At 40.0% G+C, this 22,096-nt stretch overlaps 1 protein-coding gene across 1 annotated transcript in view; it reads right to left on the reverse strand.

The window, feature by feature from the left end:
• LOC141434244 (uncharacterized) overlaps positions 1 to 22,096 on the reverse strand; it is a gene marked incomplete in the record, with an annotated part of 104,394 nt that overhangs the window by 62,729 nt on the left and 19,569 nt on the right. Inside the window, 4 exon segments of the mRNA XM_074096627.1 lie at positions 2,534 to 2,702; positions 3,450 to 5,412; positions 5,505 to 6,893; positions 9,988 to 10,303. Coding sequence (XP_073952728.1) covers positions 2,534 to 2,702; positions 3,450 to 5,412; positions 5,505 to 6,893; positions 9,988 to 10,236 — 3,770 coding nt within the window.

Here is a 22,096-nt window from a genome sequence, read left to right on the forward strand (position 1 = left end):
ACGCACGACTACAAACCTGCGGATCGGAAAAAAATCCTAGCAGATAATACTTACTATAGGTAGTTTATTGAACGAATCGACAACTGTTTTCGACTCGAAGGTAACAAAGGTAGTGTAGATGATTTTGAACTGCTCGTAGTCTTCTGCTGATTGTGCCAAATCATCGGTTATGATATCTAACAAATTCAATTTATATAAGTAGTACAAATTAGCACGGATAATTTTTTACCGCAATTTGATACCAGTTATCGCGAGTGGGTGAACTTTTGCTGTTATGTAAGTATTTCGTAAGTATTTATTTATACCTATAAAGGCAAAAACATGGCCTAAAAATGCATGAGATTTGGCAAACGTATTCCTTGAGGATCGCAGAGGTGCAAGAAGTTTTTTTTTTTTTATTCGAATACCTACACTACAGAGTAGATTTTTTTTTCACGCGGGAGCGAAGCCGCGGATAAAGCTTAGTAATATATATACGAACTGAGAAATCCAGATGCAGAAGCCTAGATAAACTCTTCGTCAACTCTTTTCATGGTTAGCAACTTATTAATAATTGATATTAGCAGCTTAGGATTACTAATTCTCTACTAAAAGTCTTACCACAGAAATTGAGTGATGATGATGATGATAATTAGGATAGTAAACTCTGTATGGTTTTTATTACCTCTTGATAGAAAGAGCTTACACGAAGCACTGTTCATAAAATATTAGGTATGTCTAAAGGCACTGTTACACATGCTCGTTACTGGACTGAAGCAAACGCGTTCACACTTGCTTAATACCTTTCCCCCTTCCACCCCGTCTCGAGCTTGCCACTAATAAGCATGCTCGATAGTAGCATGTCCTGTTCACACATGCTACTAGCTAGCATTTGCTCAATAGTAGCATGCTTTCTTGCTACTAAAGAGCATGTGTAACAGTGTCTTAAGGGACTTTGGCCTTACGGATGCCCTTGATAAACTTGATTGCCTGGGCATTCCTGTGCGTGTCGTACAAGGTGACTAAGAGCCCTGGTGGCAGCGCTCTCTATTGCCAACTACGAATTCCAAACTCCAGCTCTGCGGCGTGGAAGGTAAGGAAAAACCTCCGCACTATTTTCCCAAGAAACTCGTCCTGTAGATTTGCTACTGATTTTCAACCGACGATCATGACCACTTTAGCATGGTAGTAACTACGAAAAGTAACTATAAATATAACCTGAATAATAGCAAGACCATCAACCAAGACAAGAAACCGTGATCAGAATCTCGGTAATTTCTCAATTTATCGTACACATATTATGAACACTTGAAAGGCGTTTGGCTCGTATTATAATATGCGAACAGTTATCCAAGACCCTGCTTCTAATTATCAATAAAATACTTATAGATTTTATAGGTCGTAGTAAAATTTTCGAGTAAAGTACAGTTGGTACAAAATTTCGTGACTCGATAAAGAAATGTGAATATTACTCGAAGGAGTACCCCGATCGGGTAGCTAAGTGTCGCAATAGACTTTCGCTAGCTGGCGCTGTCTATTTGAGTGTGTGCGTGAGCTCCTAGTGTCCGTGTACGGCCGCAATTGACGTTCAAAGTAAAGCACCTCGTTTGCGGCTTTGGCGGAATATTTCATTTCGAGTGTGGGGTCAAAAAATCGGTTACGCTTAGATACTCCCGCCATTAGTTTTTGGTGAAATAATTCTTCATAATTTACGAAAAAAACCTGAAAAAAGGAACTATGATAACAGCGCCATCTAACGGGACATTGCCCATGAGCTAACCAGGAGCAAACCCCTTAACCAGTGTGATACATGATACCTTTGGCCTGCACTTTTCATCAGGTGAGATGAAGAAATTCTCATATCAGCGAAATTGTTTTCTCGAGACAATAAATTACGATCTTTAAACTGAAATCAACAAATTTGGCCGGGCTGGTCGTCCGTAGAAGGCACTCAGCCCAGCGAGGACGAGCGCGAGAACCATCAGCGAATTAGTTCCCTTGATAGATTCTTGTTTCGTCGGAATTTTTCAGTTACAGAAAACTATGGACATGTGGCTTTAATCATATTATTGAAGACTAAGGTGGTGTTTTTCCTGGAAAATTATGCTATTTCGTTACAAATATTAATCAAACTTGGGCAGTAGTTCCCACGCGGGCCCAGTGCGGATTGGTAACTTCACACACACCATTGAACTGCTTCGCAGGTTTGTGCAGGTTTCCTCACGATGTTTTCCTTCACCGTAAAGCTCGTGGTAAATTACAAATGTAATTCCGCACATGAATTTCGAAAAATTCAGAGGTGCGAGCCGGGGTTTGAACCCACGAACCTCTGCCCTCTCATTCTGAGGGGAGGCCTGTGCCCTGCAGTGGGACGTTTATAGGCTGGGATGATGATGATGATGATGATGATGAATCAAACCGATTTCTGGGTAATTGAAGTCAACAAAACAAGCAAGAATCCGGCGGATCGGGAACTAATCCATCAGCGGCATGTCTTCGGGCCGGCCCGGCGTCGACGGCTGTGACCGGGCCACCCAAATGAGAGGGCACTGACCTGACTGAGGACAGCACGGAGCCCTGGTCGGGCTGGTCGTCCGCGGACGGCAGCGAGCCCAGCGAGGACGAGCGAGAGAACATCAGCGGCGTGTCTTCGGCGAGCCGGCCCGGCGTCGACGGCTGCGACCGGGCCACCGGCTCCGTCGCGAACGTCACCGCCTTCGATCCTGGAAGGTTAAGTGACACAGGTCAAAAACCAGCGTGTGGTACAGTCACCAGCATTAATATCTGCCACAGCGGAGCGTGCAAAAATATCTGACACGTCCTTCCGGCCCTAGAAATAGAGTCGTATCAGATATTTATGCACGCTTGATGTGTCAGATATTGCTGCTGGTGACTGTACAACCTCGCTAAATAATATTCACTTTTCACATAAGCGAAATGCATAATAACAAACAGCCATTTTCAAAGTTATGTTAACAGTTGTTACATTAATAGGTATTTCCTCCTGGGACCTAACTTTTTTGACAGACTTTTTACTCACGCCCTAGACGTGGTCCACCAGCTTTATTTTGGATATTGTTTCAAAATTCTCATATAATGTATCAAACGGGCACAGCTTCTAAGCATTATTTTAGGGTGCAAACTGAAAATAAAGACCATTTAGGTCGCGAATGTAATGTAAACAGCTCAAGGTCTTTCGTCGTACAATAAAGACAGCGTTCTGTCATAGCATAGATATCACTAGTATTACATTCACTAAGGGGCTGTTTCACCATACATTGATTAGTGTTAACTGACGTCTTAAATGTGATGCCGTCTCTATTTGTTTTGTTCGAATAGACGGAGACGGCTTCACATTTAACCGTCAGTTAACACTAATCAATGGATGGTGAAACAGCCCCTAAGCCTTTCTTTATTTAGCACCACACAATGCTGATTTCATTAAGAAATTTATTCATTTAAAAACTCACCTTCTTTATCTTTGGAAGAGCTAGCACTTTGGTCCTGAACGCTGGGTTCCACGTTAATGGTAGCCATCGCATTCTTCTTCGCCAAGCTGTCTTCTTCAGTGGGCTCGCCGAGACTGCTTAGCGAAGAAACCCTAGAGAAGTACCCCGGCGTCCCTTCATCGCAATAGTTCACAGGCTTTTCGGGGCTGATCATACCCGAACTGAATTTGGTATCGAATACGCTACGTTTCTCCGGGATAGGCTCAGGATTCTGTGGGGTAACTATAGCTCTGTCGTTATCGTGTCTCGGAGGATCTTCTATTGAACACGTGTCTTTTTCGTCGGAATGCGTCATGACTTCAGGGTTTTCTTTAACACTAGGTGTCGTTTTAGGTTTCCCGTCTTTACCTATAATTCGTAAATCGGACATGGATGTGGCGGTTGAGAAGATTATGGGCGTTTCGTACGGAGTGCCTTCGGTGGCGAAGTGTTTGAGCGTGTCCTCGTGAACGGAAGGTCCGGGCGGGTCAGAGACGTCGGAACCGTTTTCTGAATGATGCTCCGCGTAACGCAGGGAATAATCCGTCGGTTGATCCAGATCAGTCTCTTGGTAATCGCCGAATGTGCTCGGACTGTCTTTTTTATACTTCTTAGTGGGTTCCGACTTGGGTTTATCTTCAGCTAGGGACGGTTCGGGCTCGCTCGTTTTGGTTTCCGAGTATTTTCTACTGAAATCTATGGGTTGGTCGCAGGAATCCTGGTCGACGTCATAACCAGATTCCGTGTAGTTGGTTCTCATGTCAGTAGTTCTTGGTGGCGGTATTGGGGGTTGCGTAGAGTATCTGAGGAAACCGTCTTTGGCTGAAGGTTTCGAGGCTATTTTAAACGCTTCGCCGCCCGTCTCACTCTTCATCAGTCCTTTGTTTCTAGGTGTCGGCACGGGAACTTTGCCAGTGCGCATGACTCTTTCGAAAACTGTGTCCGAATGCGTGCTCGTTACGGAATCCTTGCTGTCTGAACGGTTTACGTTATTGGAGCTTCCCGTTGTAGAGCGCGTGACCAATGCACCTTTCAGTAGAGTGTTACTGCAGCTCAAATAGCTAGCCAAGTGTGCGCTGTGACTGAGCGATATCTGTGACGTCAGAGCACCCATCAAGGGTGAACTGGACGTCATTCTGTGCCTTTCCAAATTCATAGCGATCTGGCGCTCAGTAGCTGTGAAGAGATTTTTCTCTTCCCTGTTACTAGTGGTAGGAGACGTCGCCGGTTCTATATTGTCGCACGTTTCAGCTAAGTTCTGGTCCAGTTCTTGTTCTAGAGCTTTTTGTTTTCTGGCTCCTAGTGTGGGTAAAGCTGGTAAGTTCATTGTCCTCGCGGTTGTATCGAGTGAGATTATGTGCGTCTTTCCTGGTTTAGAGTTCAGTAGGTTTTTGAGGGCAGCGCCGGAGCCCATGGCTATCATCTTGTGCTTGGAGTGGATTAGGCTTCGTAGCATCGGCACGGCGCCGTGGTCCCATAGGAATTGCTGGTCCTGTGGGCACCTCGCGGAGAGATTCCAGAGGGTGCCGCAAGAGTTGCTGACGACGGTTAGACTCGGCGACTTGAGGTGCTGCAGTAAGACACTCAAGCAGTTTCTCTCCCGGAGAATCTGCCTGTAATCTTCGCGGACGGCGATGTGGCTCGACACATTCCTCATGATGCCGCCGGCATTTTCTACTATCGCTAGCGTTTTTGTTGGCGAGTCATAGCTTAGCATGTCAACTAGGAATCCTAAGGCTCCGTCGACTGAGCACAGAGCTACCTTATTCATCGAGCAATGCGCTGTCAAGTTCCAAAGGGCTGACAGCACAGATTTGAGGGTAGCTTCCTTCTGGCAGGTCATCGCCGCTTTAGTAAGACCTTCGACGGCACCCACTTCTCTTAGAACTTTTTTGCTGCTCGAATCAGCACGCCATGATAGGTTCCTTAATACTGCCGCTGTCACCTGGAAAAGAAGAGAAACGACAAAATTAAAATCTCTCTCAAATATCAGTAAAGTAATGAAACAACTTTATTTAATTAGTTAATTATTCGTACCTGTCTCATGTCATCATTGGGCGACTCCAGCTGTTCGACCAGCGCGAGCATGAAGTCTTTAAACGAGCACAGCAGGGACTTGTTGTTTCCGTCGCCAAAGGTCAGGTTCGTCAGGGTCATGCCCGCGTATTTCCTCATGGTGAGGCAGGTGTTGTCATCAGTTCTGCTGCCGTGCGCAGCCTGGTCCCCACTCACCAAGGCTGCGAGTGCCTGAAGCCCGCCCAGTTGGCACACCACATGCCTATGTTCCTCGTCGAAAGAGAGCTTCATAAGCGCCGCGACACTTTGGCTCGGATGCTTTGTACCATCATCCTCGATAACTTCTTTCCCTTCCTTTCTGTTCTCCACGACGTCTTCTAATATGTAGCAGTATTCTCGGACTTGTTCTAATAGTCTCCACACTCTCGCTTCCCGCCTGCCGGATTTGTCGTCGGTCTGCGTGTGTATAATGTTTCGTAGCGCTTTTGCAGCGCGATCTCGAGTCTCTCTAGGCACTTTCGAATGGATCAGCTGCACCAATAATGGTATGCAACCGGCTTGTCTCATGGCGATACAGCTTTCCACCGATCTGCTCATTTCTAATAGAGGTCCGCTGAGATCGGCGTTGTTTTCTGGTGACAGGCTGAGGAGGGATATTAGAGAGCAGACGCATTCCATTTTGTTTTCTAAATTTGAGGATGGCCGGTGGCCTTCAGTGGATCCGTTGCTGGAAAAGCTTCTGACGCTGGCGGAATCGTGGCCGGTCCAAACGTCGCGCTCCCCTGGCCACGTCCCCCTGTACAGTTGGGAAGCCCGTTTGTCGCGTTCGCTAGACCTTGCCGCATTTTCTAACCCGTAATGCAGCGTGCTTCTATAATTCGTTCTGTGCGGTCTTTCGTCTTGAGGTAAATACGTTGGTGTCTTTACAGGTTTTTTGGGAAGGGCGCCGGCTTTCTTTTGTGCCTGATTGTCGTCATCTACTTCATCATCTAGGAAATTAGGATTGGTGATGTCGCTGCGTTCGTCGAATTCATCTGGTGACGGCGAATGATCAAGGAAGTGGGGTTTAGGGATGCGGCATTCGATATTTGATTTGGACGGGAGTGGGTAGTCGTCGTCGAGGAAATGTGGGCGGCGTAGGGGGTCGGGTCCCAAGGTCTCGAGTGCCAGCGTGAGGTCTCTGGAGCGCGCCTTGTCTGTTTTAGGGGGTAAGGGTTTGGGTTTGGTGTCTGCAGGGTCCATGGGGCGGCGCGCGTCCGGTGAGAGAGGGGAGGGGTCTTGGGACCCGCGAGGGGGCTCGCTCGACGTCGAAGGGGTGCAGTCATCGCTGGCGGACGGTCCGGAGTCAGTTAACGGTGAATTTGAAGAGTCCATGCTGCTCCAAGGATCTAGCATAACTTCGTTCTCCAACTGTAACAAGCCGAAATGCAACTGTTAAAGCGAGGACCTTATAAGGTGAAATGGGTGAAGGTGGCAGCTTAATGTCGCGAGGTAATCCGCTTGAGAGTGATTACGGTCGAAATATGAAAAGTTAACTGGTCAAGGTCGATCGCGAGCAATCCCGTGTTGTGTAAGGTAAGTAATATTTTTATCGAGGCATTAAAGTACTGAACTGCACGCAATTAAAGTTAACACGGAAATACTTTCGTTTCAACCCTCTGTAAAAGCAATACTCATAAAAACAGGATGTTCAATCGATATTTAAATTCCGTTCGGTCACGTTACAACTTCCAACGGTATCAATACGAGTACCAAATTCAAAACGACCAACTGTTATTGATCCAAATTTCAAATATGACAGAGGGAGGCCATTCGTTTCCTGTTCTGGCGCGCTAATACGTCTTTGCATTTATTATGTGTTCTGTTCCCCTCGTATGAAAACCACATTAGTAACATTAACACATGGGCTTAGTGACATACTGTGACTCACTGAGTACTTACGTCATTGGTTAAAACGAGTTCCCATTGGAGAAGGACAATAAATTAAACGAAACACGAGATGCGTAAGGCATGACAATGGTGAACTCAAAAGGTTACAGACGCATAAAAGCATGTCGTTTTAGGCACCAAAACAATGTTTAGAGACAATTAGAATTGTTCGCTTTAGAGTACGGGGTTAAAGCATTTACGTTTTTGCTGTTTACGCATACCTATCGTGACATTTATACAGGTTGGAAAAAAATTATGTGTCCTGGAGGGAAACTCCATTAAATCCTTTAGTTAGCTCATTTTACTTACAGGGTTTTTTTAAGAAATAAAAGTACACAAAGATTTTCTAAAATTTTCTTTCACGTTTACGTGTTCTTCGTATCAGAATTGATGACAAAATAAATTTAATGTTATGTTTCACGTTTCCTTTTTATTTCAAATACCAAATGTTTATTAGAGACTTTGTGTTTATTTTTTGAATGCTTAACTCTCTGGTTCGATTCCTAAGTGAGACAAGCGAATTTTAGAAAATCTTCGAATGCCGCTTTGTTTCTTTTTGAATATAAAATAATGTTTTCTTGAAGTAAAATGAGCTAACTAAAAACCCCTAATACCCCTGGTGTTGCAGATGTTTATGGGCGGTGATGATCTCTTACCATCAGGAGACCCACTAGCTCGTTTGCCAACCAGTCGAATAAAAAAAAAAAACTAAAGGATTTAAGGCAGTTTTCTTCCGGCGTCAATTTTTTACCCAACCTTTATATTAAACGTTGATCCAATTGGGAATGGCGTATATAGGTCATTGCTTTATTACCATAACTAAATTACTCATGTATGTTGTGTAACAAACAAATGCTATTAGCACGAGTTGAGAGTAATTTTTGAAACGGTAGGGTGAATATTGGAGCGTTTCGACCGCTCGGCTAACCGAATGACGTTTAAACGTCATTACTATTCCACGTTTATTAGCACAACGGAAGGAAACGTTGATCATGCAACAATTTAGGATCGGTGCGGTGAGTTTTCACAAAAATTTAACCCTGAGCATCATCAATTTTAATAATACTTGCCGATACGGTAATTAGGAAAAAAACCACCGCGTAAACGCTGAATATTTACCCCACAATAATGGATTAGAAACCGCATTAGTTACATCGTTCTTCTGCAATAGGAAATCATGAATCAACTATTATACATATTTTAGTAGCGTGTTTCTAGACTTCCATGAACATCAATTTACTTTCCACACTTATTACCTACAACTTGATTCAAAATGTCTGATATCATTAACTTCAACAATTCCTTTTACCACCGTCGTGAACGCACTCATAAATAAAAGATCTTCCAAAAACATCGAAACTTGTCGGACCGTACCTGGCTTATAATTTTGAATCTTTTAATTTAGTAATTTTATCAATATGCCTCATAAGAGTTCAAGGAACATGAATTCCTTTTTCATTGTTCCTTTTTGATCGTCTTTTTTTTGTTTTTCTCTTATTTTATTTATAGTATTACTGAGTTTCTCAGGTCGAAGTGTAATTAATATCCGAATAAGGACTGTATGAGCTGGCTGAAATAATTTGACTTCTTATTTATTTTATTGGTTCCGGATTAAGTGTTTTTCACAAAATTGTACCTAATAAATAATATATCATGCACATTAGATAACTTATAAGATTCTTTCTTACCCCGCCAATAAGTCAGCTGCTGCAATATTTAGTACCTACATATACCATTCTTCAACGCGCAAGACAAGTTCACTATTTTCGCCAATTATTCCAAAAGGTCAATTAGGTACTTGTGTGATCTTAAAAAATGCCCTGTGAAGTCGCTGTGACAGACACCGGGGACTGTAGTGGACAATGGGCGGGGTTCCGTTGCGGGTTCCGGCGGCACAATGGGTGGCGCCGGCACTTGAGTGATCGGTGCCACGCGGTCGTTTCCGATTAGCATCGACGAGGCGTCGGCTTTGCTTGGGGCTTGGAGGTCGATGCGCTTTTGTTTCATAGTATATACAAGGTGTTATTGTGCTCAGTCTAAAACAGTGATTTGCTCGTGATTGGTTAAATAAAACTAAATGAGCCAATCGCAAGCAAACGTCAAACGGACCTCACGATACTAACGCCATCTAGCGATATTTCGCCTCTGTGAAAACCCTGTAACTTTTAGACCAGTGCTGGGTAAACTTTCTTCATAGGATGCCAGAAAGTTACAGATTTATATATTTTAAAGGGGGGCCAGGTCGTCAGTTCGTCTGTCTGTCCGACTATTAGGACCCTTTTTCTGAGGAACGCGTGGCGGTATCAAAGCTGAAATTAATATCAAATAATTAGGTCTGTTGCTCTTTCATGAAATATGTTACGAAGGTAGCTCTTATGCACAACCAATAAGAAAAGTCTGAAAAACTTAGTTTATGTCTGTCTATGTTAGTACCGTCTATAATGAACCCACTATGCTCCCATGCCAAAATACAGCTTGCTAGTAGTATTCGAAACGAAACGAATACTCAGTATTCGTCTGGTTATGTTTTTGCTGCGGCAATAAAAGCAAGCTCCCCGACAACACCAGGACTTACCAGATCACCGTCATTGACATCGTCCAACGGATTCCCGTTTTCCATGTCGACACCGGAATCATTGGGGTCCCCGCGCCTCCGCATTTGGAAGCTGCTCGAGTTGAAGTTCATCCGAAGGTCCGTCGTGAAGTCGTCGAACAGTTTGAACTGGTTGGCGTTGAACTCCGTGTCGTTGTCGTTGTCGAGGACGTCATCGCTTATTGTCGTCATGCGGTTGGTGTACGATACTTTATAGTAGTCGCGGTTCATTATGACGGTTTGTTTAGTACATTTATTGTCTACAGGAGGACAATTGGTAAAGATAGTTACTGTTTGTCTTGAATGTTAGGTACGTTCGGCGTTTGTGTTGGGTACCGTCGTTACGTTTGTTTGTTAATCCTACTAATATTTTAGATGCGCAAGTTTTGATGTTTGTTAAGTCAATGACGCAAAAACGACTTAACGGATTTAGATAACATTTCTCACAGAGATAGTTTGAAACCTAGATAAACGCTTAGGATAATTTTATCCCGAAAAATTGGATGTTATCGCGGGATAGCGATAAACTAATTCTTCGCAAACTGTCCGGGCAACAGCTGATAGTGCATAAATGCCTAACCCCAATTCTAAAGATATTTGTTTCTCTAACCACTTATCCGGACGCCAATCGGACGTCGTTATTAAAACGAATCTTACTTGATGTCCTAAAGAATTGCCCTACGCTACGCCACACTCCTAGGAACTCGGAACTTCTAGCTTCGTAAATGAAGAATACAGACTTTAAAAATACAGACACAAGAAGGTAACAGAGACGCGCCAGGAACAGCTACTTAGTAGTATGCAGTATTGTAGTAGCTGCTTCTACAATAATGCATAAAATTATATAGCTCAGCCCATAATTTAATCTTGAGCATGGTATTTGACTAATAAACGCCACGATAAATTCTGAAGCCACTATAACGGCGTGTAAGACATCGGTTTCACGGTTCACTTCGGATTCAGGTCAGCAGACCGCAGCCAGAGCACCTTACCTCATGCACGCATAGTAATGGAAACGAAAGAAGTCAGGTGTGTGTAAGCCACTCGTAAATTATATTAAAATATCCCTACTAATATTATAAATGCGAAAGTGTGTGTGTTTGTATGTTTGTCCGTCTTTCACGTCGAAACGGAAAGACAAATCGACATTATTTTTGGCATGGAGATAGTTTATGGGCCATAGAGTGACATAAGCTACTTTTTATCCCGGAAAATGCATAGTTCCCGAGGGAACGGCGCGCGATAACCGAATTCAACGCGGGCGAAGCCGCGGGCAAAAGCTAGTAATGAATACAAATTATCACCAATTTGTTTTTATACGAAACTTCGCATTTGTTGACATGACAAAGATACCTCCTTTTCTGTAATGTTTAAATTATTGTACGCAAAACATTGCTGCTCGAAGCAATTTCAAAAAATAATTACTATCTGGTAGTTAACGATAAACTTGAAACTTACTGTCATTTGCTTTAAAACACTAAAACCAATCGCTGGTTATTACTGGTGCTTGTATAATATAAATATAAGCTTAAGGTCTAATTTCCTCGCATTTAGCTTTAATAATTCCATGCTTATATGATTTACTGCCTAGACGTAGTAAAACGATCGTTACCTTTATTTCGAAATAAAATACTTCAAATAACGCCTGGTTTCACGCTTGTCTAGATCACCCGCAAAGTTTGCGATTTGCGGGGGACGGAGCTCGTGTAGGCCGATGTAACGAAAAGTTTAGCTTGACAAGTGACGGGCGCTCTAATTAGTTCACCAAAAACTATCAGTCATTTTTAGAATATATACCCGTTTTTGGTGGGTATAAAAGCTAAATGTATAATCCTCTATATAAAAACTTATAAAATGTATCTATGAAAAGATTTATTAATACTTTCAACGTCCACAGGTTACTTAATTTTGTAATTTTGATTGCAACGTTCCACATTCAAATATCAGCATAACGTGTTAACATCAAAGAGAAGGAAACCATCCCGATGGAACCGGAAAGTGCCTAAGTATATCCAGCTCATCGTCACTTCATACCACTATGCTATTGTAAATGATTGATCATCAAGAAAAAAGAGGTTGTAGTTTCATTTGCTATTGTAATAATGGTTCCTTCAACATTCTGTTATGCGCTGACAGCCGCCAGACGTTAATTTAAAATGGAACCCTGTGTTTATTCGCTGCGCTAAGAAATCTAAAAATATATAATGTTAATTTTCAAGTTTTCATAAATATTTTGGATGTGTAAGTATGACTTAAAATGGCGAAAACGGTGCGCACTGGGAAGCGATGACCTTGTCGAATTGTATGCCATGCAGCAGGTCGCTGGAACCGGGAACTATCTCCGTCTTAATAGTTTTGTCGAGTATCTTCCACTCGAAAGGAGAATACGATTTATAATAGCGACATACGCCACATCACACGACTATAGTCGTAAAAATAGGTCAAACGTGACCATAGCAACTGTTGACAGAAGGGCTCTTATAGGGTGGACAGTGTTAAATTTACTATCGCGATTTGCTGGAATACTGCCAGAGTTGTGACTGTGATGATGAACACAGCACTCAGAGTTCGGCAATGGTTTAATGGATTCACCTATATATGTATTGAGTTTTTAAGCATACGCTGGAATCCAGGCCAGTATAATTTACCACTTTGGTTTCTCGCGGTTCGACAGCATTATTGCTATTCGTTTAACACTTATTTATATGTGTGGAAAAGCTTATAGTTGTTATGACAAGATATTAAGATTTATTCTTGGAAGAAGGCTACGTCAATACATAACAACCGGTAAGATGAGATACATCGATTTTTATAAGAGTAAAACTTTTGAAAACTTTTGCAAGGGTTCGTAACAGGCTTCTGGTCCTTTTCTTTCACATAATTATTTACTATTTATATATTATTATATAATACTAGCCTGTTGCCCGCGACTCCGTCAGCGTAAAATTCGTTTATCGCTATCCCGCGGGAATTATGTTGGATAAAAACTATCCCATGTCCTTATTTGGGACTCGAAACTATCTGTATACCGAATTTCATCTTAATCGGTGCAGTGGTTTAGACGTGATGAAGTAACAAGCAGACTTACAAACTTTCGCATTTATAATATTAGTGGAACTCATACGAGAAAGGGACAACGAAGACCTCAAAATTGTTGATATAGCAATAAATACAGAAGCTGTATTGGGAACACTCTATAACAATGACGATGTGACAAAAAACGATAGATCTTATGAATCATAATCATAAGTTACATCATGTGATATACGGCGCCGTGTTTTAAAGCGTGCACATTAATTAATGAATGAAATAGCTGTTGTAAACTTGTGAAGCTTTGTAGTACGTGTTACTACGAGATATCGAGCCGCGCTCGGAATAACAACGTCTGATGCAAACCATTTCATAACAGGATAAGTCTAAGCCGCCATCTGTTTAACATATTATTTCTTGAGATAAATCGGAAACTTTGTCTGTCTATTGCCAAACTGTTTCGTATAAAATTGAGTAGAAATGTAGTCTAAAGTTAGTCTGGTGCTATTGGATACGGTTTATCTACTCTTAATCTGTCATCTCCCAGGATAACAGGATCAAAGGAATTTGGGCACAAATTTGTGCCTCTGGGAGAGGACAGGTTAATCAATGAGGGTTTTCACGGAGCCGAAATATCGCTAGATGGCGTTAGTATCGTGAGGTCCGTTTGACGTTTGCTCGTGATTGGTTAAATAACTAAATGAGCCAATCACGAGCAAACGTCAAACGGAGCTGACGATACTAACGCCATCTAGCGATATTTCGCAAACCGATGATGTTTTTAAACAATCCATTTTTTCTTCTGTCTTTTAATTATTGTTCGTTGTAATTTATTTATTTCTTGGTTTGTTATAGTTATTTTTTTTCTCTTAAGTTTATTTGTGTATGTATAGATAAGTGGTTTATTTATTTATTATATTTGTGTATCGTTCCGTGAGTCACAGACGGTTCTGGCAGAAAATCAGCGCTGCAGGCGTTTAACGCTTCAGCATAATGCTGAGTCAGCGACCGTTTCACTTTCGCGGGGACACACAACATTGTGTATATTGTATTTAATATTTTCATGTATTTTTTTTTTATTTCAATATGTCTTCTGTGTCAGTGAATAAATGTCTTCTCTTTCTTTCGATGAAAACCCTCATTAGAGAATAGTATGTGAATTCCTTGTCTTTTCTTTAGCGTATTGCGTGGTATTGCTAAGAAATGAGTGTTTCTGTGACAGACTAGTTGACGGAAGTATCGTGAGGTCTCTTTGATAAATTTGATATTTGCGTCTCGTTTTTAATGGGTTAAAAAAGTAAACAAGTTAAAAGCGTGTTTGTTTTGTTCGAATAGACGGAGACGGCATCACATTTTATCCGTCGAATAAAATTAATCAATGGGTGGTGAAACAGCCCCTAATTGTTATTTATTATTTGCTAAGACCCGAGGCCGTATTGTCTAAAGCGCTGACGTTCACGATCGCATTCTCCATCTCTTTCTACCCTTGTCTTATGCCGTGTGATAGAAAGAAGTGGTGAAAATGATTGTGATACCAACTGTGTTAGCTTATAAGGTTTCAGGCTGATCGAGACAGCATAACCCGTTGAGTCTCGACAAAAACGTCGAAAAATAGTTTGCCACTACACAGAAGACCGAAGCGAGTGGAGAAAGAACTTGAATGACATTTGTAGGAGTTACAATCCAAAAAATTATGGAACAGACTGTGGAGGGATCGACTAGACCGATTAAGACCTAATAAATAAATATCGCGGGACACTTGATACCAATTGACCTAGTCCCAAAGTAAGCAAAGCTTGTGTTATGGGTACAGAAAACAATGAAAACAAAGTTGAGCAAATGAGGTTGTTCCAAGAACGACAGCTCCAACAAAAACTACTTGGTAATTTGTTTGGGTTTACTCTTAGTGTTTTATCTGCTGCCAGCAAAACTGTCAGCTTTCAGAAAACTAATTTCTTCAGCTAAACTAAGTCTAGATTAAGTTTTCCGTCTTCAGGATTAACGTCAGTTGTAGTATTTTTTCTATTAATCGTCTTTTTTACCACCGATTCTAGCCGTAGATCAAAGCTGGTGAACCATACATACGCGTGACGTGTCTTTTGGAATAAATCCATGGTTTTTGTTTACGCTGCGCTCAAGGTTCTACTTTTATGGAGGGACGTCAGATTTTATGTTTTGGGAAACAGCTGTTTACGTGACCATGGACAGACGGTGATTATTTAGCTTATTTTTTAATGAACTTTGTTATCTTTGGCACTGGACTTCAGTAGATTTCAAAATAACGAATTATATTATACCTAATCAATCAAAACTGTCATTACCTTCATCTGGAATTTACTTCACTACTACTTCTTGGCTCGATTAACTTGCATTTTGATATGCTTATTTATTCTGTAAATTGGCCACAAAGGGCTCTTTCACATGTCACCTTTCTTTAATCTACCGGCTATAATTTTTTTCCTTGTCATAAAACCTTCGAATAACGTCCCCATCTCCCCGTTAACATTTAGTTAGATGATCCTGCAAATGTATCTAGAGTGGTTAGAAACATATAATTTTATTATTGTACATGTCTGACCACACCCTTTACCCAAAACTGTCGAGGTAATTAAAATTCATAGTACTCGTATCTACTCAGAGGCAAACTAGCCTCCAACCCGTGGGTTACTCCAAGCCGACCCCTCGACCTAAATACGCGCCTTTGACAATATTTCGATGGCTCTTTGCCACCCTCGCTTCGGAAGATTTAACGAACACTACAGAATCCAGCATATACTTGGTTTTGACCTTTGGCTGCCTGTTTAAAGGTAAACTTAAGATTCGGACGAGAGAGCATAAAACTAATTTTTCACCTCAGCAGCTCAAACAAGTAGGCTATGAAAAATCAGTGCATTTTGCTCACTCCGTGAGACAAAGTAGCTTTTTTTTAAATGCTGAGGACAGTGCTGGGTCCACTCACTGAATTCCAATTACTTATGTGAACTTGACTTTGATCTGTCACTTTCACTTCAATATAAAAAAGCGAGAGATGGATCAAACCGATACTAAGTTCGATTTTAAAATTCTGTAGGCCTAAAAAGAAACAAACAAACGTTCGGATACACATCCTCATCCCAGCCTATATACGTCCCACTGCTGGGCACAGGCCTCCTCTCAGAACAAGAGGGCTTGGGCTATAGTTCCCACGCGGGCCCAGTGCGGATTGGGAACTTCCCACGCACCATTGAATTGCTTCGCAGGTTTGTGCAGGTTTCGTCACGATGTTTTCCTTCACCGCAAAGCTCGTGATAAATTTCAAATGTAATTCCGCACATGAATTTGGAAAAACTCAGAGGTGCGAGCCGGGGTTTGAACCCACGACCCTCTGTTTGAGAGGCGATAGGTCAAACCACTAGGCCACCACGGATACACATATAACCGCAAAATTACAAAACGTCTGTTATATTAAGTATATAGTACATTACTAGAGGGATTTGGTATAGCACTTATTGTTCGAAGCTTGTACGGTGCTTTTCTCAAATATAAACTAAAAAAGTACAAAGATAAATTAACAAACAAAACGAGCATAAATGAACGACTATCCCGCTCAATTTTACTTTTTTACTTTTTAATTAAGCAAGAAGCTTTATACCAACCTAATAAAAAATACTGTGTTGACTTTTAGCATTAAAATATGTCAATAATTAATCAATTATAATAAGGACAAATTAAAAAAAAAAACAGTGAATTATATGACAGCGAAATATTTCCGAAATATTACAATTTTCCCACTCTTTTAATAAAGTATGCAACCTCGTTGTACGAAAGCCGCTGCTCTTGTTTTTTTTTTAAATAAAATCGTTCCGTACTGCCTTTATCTTAAAGTTGGATCAAATATTTGTCAAATTGAATGAATTCGCAAGTAATCTATTTATATTAATGTTTCAAACAATAGAAATCCTAATAAAATCATATTGAAAGGTTTACTTTTATAAAAAAATATACGTTTATTGTTCCACCTTTTTAATGACACAAAGATGAGGTTTTTTGCAGTATTAAAAAGCACGATGTTACGAGTATGAGATTTGTGTCGTACCTACTGGATACTTTTACGTTCCATATTCAAAACCTGTCTACTTATCGGAGACTTTTGATCGTTGTCTGGCATTCTTAAGTAACTTTTTAAAGATGTAATGGCGACTGTATGAATCATTTTCGAGAAAAAGTTTTAAATATGATTAAGTATTTAAGTACTATATTTATTTCTTAACAATCGGATTATACTTAATCGTTGATTATATTTCTTTGAAATTTTTTATGATAATATCCTTCTTAATTTTATGTGCTTTTATTTTAATTGTCGCTTTATTTTGTGATTTTTCACATCAGGTGTAAAAGATTTATGTGTCGTAGATCGGAAAGTTTTTTTGCCTCGATGTTCTCAGGTGAAAAGTCCCTCGTTAATCTCAGGATTCTAACCTAGAATCACTTGCTGTCGCTCGTGATTCAATTGTAGAATCCTTCGCTTACTCGGGATTCAAAATCAACACTCGCACCAAAAACGACTTTGCTCTCTTGTTGCACAAATAACTATTGTATATGTCAAAGAATATAATGTTCCACATACTTGGTTCTAAACATTTACATTTCTGTATTGGAAAACACTAGTCTAGTTTGTATTATAATGATAGATAAGTTAAATGTTTAAAATCCTTGAATGTACCAAATCTGGCAGCTGAAGTTTGTTTATATTTAGTTAATTACCTTATAAACATTTCAAGTATAGTGGGTGTATTATAAAGATAAAAAAGTTAAGTTTGTAGGCACAGTTAAAGCACAGAATAAAGATTAGTACAAGTAGTGTTAGAAATGTTTTCCATGTCAAGCCTTTATGACATTAACATAACATAGATTTTTACTTGGCCCGTGTTAAATTTTTCAATTTTTATATTATCAACTATAAACTAGTTATTTCACACAAATCACAAAACTTTGCCAATAATAGAAACTACCTTTTCCAGATTAATTCAACTTTGATAAAGAACACTGACTTGATCACTTGAACATTTTCTGACACATTACGAGTTAAGATTATTTCGCGTATATTATGCGGGATGCTAATTATAAATGCGTCTATTTTTTTTCATAACAGCAAGGAATAAGACAGAGCTACTAAGCGCCATTCTCAACACATGTTTGCAAACTTTAATCACTTCAACGACCTTCAGGTATAATTAGAAACAAACGCTGCGCGTAACGTGAATCACAGGGTGGAACAAAGTAGTGCAGTGCGTACGATGACCCTCGTTGCGTAAGGGAAAACGTGTATAGTGCTAATCTTGGGTCAGTCTGCCTGATTGCCTGCTGCCCTTTGGGTTAAGACACGACTGTATAGATAAGTTTTGTATGGGGTATATCACTTGTGTAATGAAGTGTGCTAGGGTCCGAATCAGAAGCCGTATTAAAAATGACTACCAAAGGCAATAAAAATGCAATGGCTTTAAATATTTTCAACAAAATTCCGAAGGTTATCGCTGAAGAAGAAAATTATATAGCTTTTGCCAATAAACTGAAAGCATATTTCATAGACAAAATGTCCCTACTCTCTGCAGGAGTTTATGGAATAGGAACTAAACGATCGCCATTTATGGGATATTAAATAATATAAGTATTATAGATGTAAGATGTGTGAATGTGTTATATAATAAAATAATATATAATATAAAAAATATATAAATATGAATGTTACACCCTTATAACGTTTTAACTTTCGTGATGTAAAATACCATATCAATTAAACTAATAGTGCCCTTATTATTGTTCACTGCCGAAACGTCGAGGTAAATATTACTTGTGCAATAATAGCGTGATAAGTCCCGTTTGTGGTATTTTGACTGTTACATTGTAGGCATGTTTATACTGGCTAGAATTAAGAATATCTTTAAATACCATGGTTGCAATTTGCAATAAATAAATGAATATTGTCTAACGCCACGTTCGTGTTCACATTCAACATCTCTTTCTACCCTTGTAAGGCATACCGTGCGTGTGACAGAAAGAAGTGATAAAAACGAATGTGATCCCAAGTGCGTTAGACAATAAAATAAGGCCTCTTCTCAGTTTGAATAAATTGTTGAAAGTCATAACGTATCGCTTATCGTAACTCTTTTTTTCTGAATCCATTAATAGTCATAAAAAAAACTTAACTTAATCTATGGAGTTCTACAGGAAGATCATTTAAAATTTTCTGAATAATACACGGTTCCGGCGGTTTTTTTGACTTTCAAAATTATGCAACTAGATACGCAACCGTGTTATTAGGTACTAGAAAAACACCAGAACTTGTTTAGTCTACTCAGTATCTCTAGGAAATGAAGTACCTACTTTAAATATTAAACGATTGCGTTAGTTAGAATAGACATCTGGTAAAAATCAGGAGATACCACGCAACGCAAGTAACTATGAAGGATTAAAAAACAAGCATTCTAGAAAAGTGTATATTCTTCTAAATAACAGGGCAAAACCGCAAACGATCCAAAATAAACTGTAGCAGTATAAGACCCCCAAAGAAAATCCCACTCAATCTTGCGCCCTATTTCGAGAACTTTGAAAGACAAACTCTGACAGTCGTAACGTCTGACAAGGGGCCGAGAAACTTACGTGACAAAACCGTGAAGAGGAAATGGCGTTTAAAAATAGAGGATCTGTTTCAGTTAAGACCGCGGTTGAGCGATTGATATGACACGGATAAATTGAAATAACAAACTAGCTGAACCGTTGATATTTAGATGGAATGCCTTGTTTTATAGTACAGATGGCATGCTCGCTAATGATATACGTGAAGCTGGTGATATTCACAATGTAACTGACGATTCTGAATATTAAAATGAAGCTTAAAACATAGTTAAAGTAGAAAAAAGTGACAAAACTATAATTAACACCATGCGAGTGACACACGCGTTGCATAACAAGAAACCAAACCGACAAGAGTACAAAAGCAGAAGCAATCGTAATACCTCAAACAGCAACAAAGAGCAGAGCACATGAAAGCGAAGCGAATAGCGGTGAAAGTATTATAGAATCTGCGAAGCACCCGATTATTATACCAATTGGAGTAAGACATGCCCACCCAGGTAGTGTACGACTTATGACAAAAAGCGTAATGACAGTGCTTACAAGAAATACCGAGCTCTCGTGTGGGAAAGATTACACTCAAGAAAAATAATCTATAGTCACAAATAACATGTTCCCTACGATGTAGTAGACGAAAGAATGTTAGCCAAGAAAGGCAGCTTGCATTTGTATATATCTCCTGAAGCTAACAGTTAATTAATCAATCCGACTATTTAGAACTTTAGAAATCAGACACAGCAGATTGCGTACATGGTACTCAATATGTCGAATGAACATGCAGGTTTCGAGTTTCAACTACACAAATCAAAAACTTATTGCTTTACGTAACATTATGGTATGGATATCAGAAACCATAAAGCCGATATAAAAAACGAAGTGAAAGTGGCAAGAACAATGAAGCCATGAACGAAGGCGAGTGATCAATCCGTGTAACAATACGATCTTGTAATGATAGCACCGTAGCAAACTGAAGCGACGACGTGTATAATAGTAATAGCTAAGGCTATGACTATGACATCTAGATTGAGAGAGAGCTACTGTTATTGTGTACAAATGATTAAAGCGCTCAAGACTAGCAATCACCGCCAATGGACTTATAATTACGATATAGCTCGTAGATATTTCAAGTGGTTTTTATACTTATGAGCTAAGAACATGGTTAAACGTCAGCTTGAAAAGGTGAAAGTTAACTACATAATTACAAAACATAAACCGATAATAAAAATACGGTAACTATTAACGAATAACACTATTAGTCGTAACCATAGTAAGACATCGAAAAAATTAAACAAACAGACGAATAAAATAAATGATAACAGCCGATCATTCAAATACGATAACAATCAATGTTCACACAAACGTTATGAGCTCACTGACTCGTTTAATGAAGTTTTTATTATGATTCTAAGCGACGATTGATATCACAACAATTAAGTAGCCTACAATAAATCTCCGCCTAACACAATCAAAAGTTTGCAATCGCCTATCAGTAAACCCATTATTTTACACGCGTCATAAGTTTACCAACATTTTTTAAAACGTCATACATATCCTTCATCAGATATACAGCAATACACTTAATTACTATCGCGTACGGCGTACGGGTAGGATGCAATTTTCATTGGCTGCATTGTGCAAGTACGATCCGTGGGGCGGATTACTGCAATGCGACACTGCATTCTTGGCCATGCTGACCGCTCCGACATCACCTCTACATTGAGACCGAATTTCAGGTTCAGCCAATTGTTCGGGAATTTTAAGCTAAGGATAACGATTAATTTGTTTTCAATTAGAGTAAACGTTTTAGTGCCAGATAATAATCAGGCCAGTAAATATACTTGTTTACGTAGACAGTAAACAGAACAACGCCTACGTATCTCTTGTTAAGGAACTAGGGATTTGAATTAACAAAGGTCAAACGTTTCAATTAAATAAGTATTGTTAAGTAGACGTGGTAAAAACAATTCTGTTCCTAATACTCGTAGAATAAATATTTTTTCGGTTAAGTAATTGCTGTACATTGAAAAACAAACAAGTTTCTCGCTAATTTTTGCATCTGCATTCCAATGGAGTGCGGTTGTTATCAGTATTGTCTAGAGAATCATGAAGGTCGTTAGTAGTTGCACATATTTACATTGTGCCACTTGCTGTAGCCGACAGCGAAGTAACGTCGCTTTTATCGTTGCGAATGACATATTATGTTTGTAACAAGCTAATTAGAGGGTTAAAGCTAAATTAAAGAATAACCCTAAATTAACTGACTCCTAACATAATGTAACTTAATGTTTGTTTGCAGGTGGTAGGACCTTGTGCAAGGTCCGCCCGGATTGCTACCACCATCTCGCTAATCCTGCCGTGAAGCAGCAGTTGCTGAAGTAAGACAGCCGGTGAAATTACTGGCACTTGAGGTATCCCATCGTAGGCCTCTAGGTTGGCAACGCATCAGCAA

The sequence above is a fragment of the Choristoneura fumiferana genome, chromosome 13 (genome assembly GCF_025370935.1).
Source record: "Choristoneura fumiferana chromosome 13, NRCan_CFum_1, whole genome shotgun sequence".
In the NCBI taxonomy this organism is placed as follows: domain Eukaryota; kingdom Metazoa; phylum Arthropoda; class Insecta; order Lepidoptera; family Tortricidae; genus Choristoneura; species Choristoneura fumiferana.